We start from the raw sequence: 4809 nt of genomic DNA, 5'->3' as shown, positions 1-4809 counted from the left end.
TTTTTTTTTTTTTTTTGAGAGAGAGAAATTTGATGTTTCTTAATGTTGCGGAAAATGAAATGGTTATATTAGATTTTAATTATGTTGAGTCACTAGTTGCATTGATCTGTTGACCAGCTTGATATCTAATAGGTTATATTTGGTATTGTTAAGTGCTTCAAATACACCGACCGTTTCTAGTGTAAGTGGTCAAGGATTTGATGGTTAGTATTCGAGATCCCGAATTTGAATCCTAGTTGATTCATATTTTTAGCTAAATTTATTTCTAAATAAAATAAACAAAACGAATATCATGTTATCTATCTCTCTTAAAAAAAAAAAAGTGCTTCAAATACCAGGGGCGGGCCGATTGAGGTCACAGTAGTCATGACCCCTCAAACTTTTTTAAAATTATATAAAAGTCCTTTGTAATAAAAATTAAAATATTATAAAATTTAATTTTACGGGGCCAAATTAATTTTTTTAATAAATTTGTGTTTTTTTTTTTTCAAATTTCTTGGTTTTTTTTTTTTTTCCAACTCTTAGTCTTGTTCCTCTTTGAACATATTGTCATTATTATTTCTAGTAATAACTGATTAGTGAATCTCACAAATTTGTTTTCTTATTATCTAAGGTCCAATTTTTTTTCCTATCAAATTTAAAATCTTGGCCCCTCCGAATCTTAATTTCTCGCTTCGTCCCTGAAATACTATTCTTAACAACGGGTTTTACGGGTTTTACTTGGGATTGCAATTAATCTATTTAATTACATGTTCCATCGTCATTTTCTTGACATTTGCTTAATTAGGAGATTGAATAAGAGATTGTGAGAAAATTCATATAAATAAAAAATCATTGCATTAATAACGAGTAAGAACACCAATTAAACTAGGCAGCAACTTACAGAGGAGAGGAAGTTAGATGTAAATACATACCCACCCAAACCCAATTGGAATTTGGAAATACAATCCGTGTTTTACTTCAGTAACATATGCATGCAGTACTATCATACTAGGTAATACAACGTGTAGGTAGAGCATTCACCCAAGGTGGTGGTAACTGATCATAGCATATATGGTTTGCAAGAGGCTGAGAACAAAAAGCACGGCGGCGGCAGATACAGAAAGAGTCACCAGTGGGCTGGGGAAGTACCGGATAATGACGCTGCCGCAGAACTGATTCACTGGGTGGTTGTGGTGAGATAGGACCTGATGGCATATGTTAAACAGATCGCTCGGCATTTGATGGTTTTCAGTCAATCTGCTCAAGCGCGCGAAGAGATCGATGAGTTGTCTGTCGGTCATGGACGAGCTCACCAAGATGCCTCTCTGCCGAAGCAGCTTCACATCTTCCTCTCTTTGCAGAAAGTTGCGCATAAGTGCAGAAAAGGCCACGGTGCAGCGGCCCCGGCTTGAAGATTGCATCTCGAAGGCGATGAGGTTATGGAAGATGAAGCTGCTATAGTCGCGGATGTGTAGCTCCGGGATGTCGAGCACCCCAATAATGTGTTTAAACCAACGCCTCCGAAATGTGATATCTAGCGAGCTGCTGCCGGACGTCTTCTTTTCGAACATTGTTGCGGATTCTCTGAGTTCCATCGCATTCGGAGTATAGGGTGCCCAGTATATAGAATCTAGCTGTTTAGAAGACGAACTAATAATTGGTTCGATGTACTTGTTCTGCGGGACCCGAGACCAGTGGAAAAGATCGAGCAGATGTAGGAATTTGGGAGGACTAATATTCTCGTCTATGAAATGTCGGGCAGACCTCGGATGGATCATCTCGAAGAACTCGAGGGCGTACTCGAGGAGGGGCTTATCCAACTTGAGCTCCTTAAATAGCTCCTCGATCACGAAGAAGGGGATTTGGTTATCAAGGATCAGTAGATCGAGCGCGATCTCGTCTTTGTTGAATATGATGTCGAGAAATTTAGTCGCGTCGTCGCGAAACAACTTGAGTGGGTTTGCAGAATCAGGTGTTGGCGGCATCAGTGTATAACCTGCCGGTCTTTTGCGTATCTTAACGGTCAGGATAAACAAGATGAAGTAGCTATCGAGGAGCAGCATCTCTGTGAAACTTGTGTAGTCTTTAGGGCCGGAGCTTTGCGATATATCTAAATCGGAGTAGCTGTTGCGAGCTTTTTTTGCTTCCTCTTTCATCTTTACGAGGCAGCGCGCCAAGTCGAGACCGCACAATAAATTCATGAAGCACACAATCACCCATTTCTGGTCGTCGGAAATACTCGTGCTCTCCTGCCGATGAAATGGCCCTATTGTCACCACTCTGGGCTGAGAGAACTCCCCGATCGTCGCGAACCTTGGCCGAGAGATCTCCTTACCCAGCGTAAACTTGCAAATCGTGGTTTCTCTTTCATCTGGGGACTGGAAGGGCCACAACATCGAATCCAAGAGTGCGCGGCACATTTTGTTCTCCACCTCTCTGATCCACTCCTCATCCCCATGAGGTTTGCTAGGAAGACTACCATCCTCCTCCTCATCGGATCTGGTGCCGACGCTTTCACCAGATCCAGATCTGCTGGCAGCAGCATCGGCAATATAAATTAGATGCTCTTCTGGGCTAGCCATGCATCCCCACCTTCTCCGGCATCCATCCATTCTTATATGTGCATGCTGCAATTTGAAAACCAACTAAAAATTGGTGATGAATTAATGGTGCAATTAACCTTTTAATATATATATATATATATATATATATATATATATATATATTGGCTGGGGCTACTTTACTCATATGAGTATAGAGTCCTTTGTACTCATAACTTTTTGGCCGTTCAGATGAAAAAATGTGCGGTTGGGATGAAAGTGGTTATTGTTAGATTGATAGTGGGCCCCCTAGGGTTGAGTGGGTGAATAGTATAATTTAACGGGTGAAAATAATTAAAGGGTAGATCAAACGGTAAAAAATTTATGAGTACAAAAGGCTCTATACTCATAAGACTATAGTAGCAGGACTCTATATATATATATATATAGCAAAGTAGCTTGTAATTGGATAAGAGTAAATGAATTAAACTGTTATCTTTTTCACCAACCGCTCACCTCTCCGCCCTCCACGTCTCAGAGCAATCTCATGCAACGAGTTTGGAAAATTACGTAGTTAGTATACCACGCCGAAAGATATTTTTTCTTTTCCATTCTTAAACTTTTAGCACAAATAAGGGCCCAAAAATTTTCCTTTGCCCGATCAATTGGAAGGTGTTTTCGATACAAATAAGCTCTTATTTAGACGAGACAACGATAGTTAAAATAGTCGCATTCCTTTTTTTTCTTTAACCGTTTTCTAAGAATATTCTTGTTTTGTTTTTGTGAATTTATTTGAAGAATGTGTACGTGAAACATCGTATTTTGCTTCGTCTCTGTGCGTGCACGTGTTTTTCACAGGCTACAAGATTCCGAAAAATATACATGAAATACACTGTTAACAANGCACGGAGCTCCTGAGCCGTTTTCGATGATGGAGTTTTCTAATCGACGATCGGCTTCGTTAAACTTGATCTAGCGTATTTGAAGTTTCTAGAAAATTATTTTTGCGATTTTTCGATATTATTTACCTAGCAATCGAAAGGATTCAAAATCAATAATTTTTAATGGCTGAATATAAAAATCTTATAAAAAGTGGTGATATAGCACTAAAATTTTCGATCAGAAATATTGATCTTGTTGTATATAGTATAAAGAATTTTGTATCAAAATTTCATCTGATTTGAATACTTCTACATCGTTAGACTTGAAAACGACAGATATCAACCATTAAAAATTATNAGGACGTACTCGATCGATATATATATATATATATAGCTAGCAAAGTAGCTAGTAATTGGATAAGAGTAAATGAATTAAACTGTTATCTTCTTCCCCAACCGCTCATCTTCTTCTCCTCCGCCATCCGCGTCTCAGAGCCATCCGATCTCATCACTGACGGGTTGAGATGAGTCTGGAATATATTACGTAGTTAGTACCACACCGAAAGATGTTTTTTCTTTTCCATTCTAAACTTTTAGCACAAGGGCCCAAAAATTTTCCTTTGCCCGATCAATTGGAGGGTGTTTTCGATACAAATAAGCTCTTATTTAGACGAGACAACGATAGTTAAAATTGTCGCATTCCTTTTTTCTTTAACCGCTTTCTAAGAATATTCTTGTTTTGTTTTGTGAATTTATTTGAAGAATGTGTATGTGAAACATCGTATTTTGCTTCGTCTCTGTGCGTGCACGTGTTTTTCACAGGCTACAAGATTCCGAAAAATATACATGAAATACACTGTTAACAATNCGCTAGATCAAGTCTAACGGAGCTGATCGTCGATTCGAAAATTCCACCATTGAAAACGGCTCAGGAGCACGGAGGCCTCCATGCTCCCGAGAGCACAGCAGCCTTACTCTATATATATATATATATATATATAGAGTCCGCCGCTAGATTCACCCTTTTAATCATTTTCACCCATTAGATCATACTATTTAACCAACCACCCACTCAACTCTAGAGAGCCCACATCATCCTAACTACACATCTCTTAATCTAATGGTCAAAAACTTAATAGCACCAATAACTTGGTGCTATTAATAACATAGTAGCCTAGTTATATATATATATATATATATATATATATATATATATATATATATATATATATATATATATATATATATATATATAGAGTGTGTGTGTGTGTGTGTGTGTGTGTGTTTTATGCTCATCTCCTCCCTGGGGACATTGAGACACAAAAAAGAAGAGAAAAAGGAGAGAGAGGAGTGTTAGTAGATGGCACAGATTCTTGAGTGATCTGAGCTCTCACCAATCAGCCAAA

At 38.3% G+C, this 4809-nt stretch overlaps 1 protein-coding gene across 1 annotated transcript; it reads right to left on the bottom strand.

The window, feature by feature from the left end:
- Positions 1-1019: 1019 nt before the first annotated feature.
- Positions 1020-2594, bottom strand: LOC109703867 (UPF0481 protein At3g47200-like). Its single transcript, XM_020224591.1, has one exon. The coding sequence runs from the start codon at positions 2592-2594 to the stop codon at positions 1020-1022; it is 1575 nt and encodes a 524-aa protein (XP_020080180.1).
- Positions 2595-4809: the final 2215 nt, after the last annotated feature.

The sequence above is a fragment of the Ananas comosus genome, unplaced genomic scaffold (assembly GCF_001540865.1).
Source record: "Ananas comosus cultivar F153 unplaced genomic scaffold, ASM154086v1, whole genome shotgun sequence".
Taxonomy (NCBI): domain Eukaryota; kingdom Viridiplantae; phylum Streptophyta; class Magnoliopsida; order Poales; family Bromeliaceae; genus Ananas; species Ananas comosus.
The sequence above is the reverse complement of the archived record's forward strand: the minus strand, read 5'-3'. Positions and strand labels throughout refer to the sequence as shown.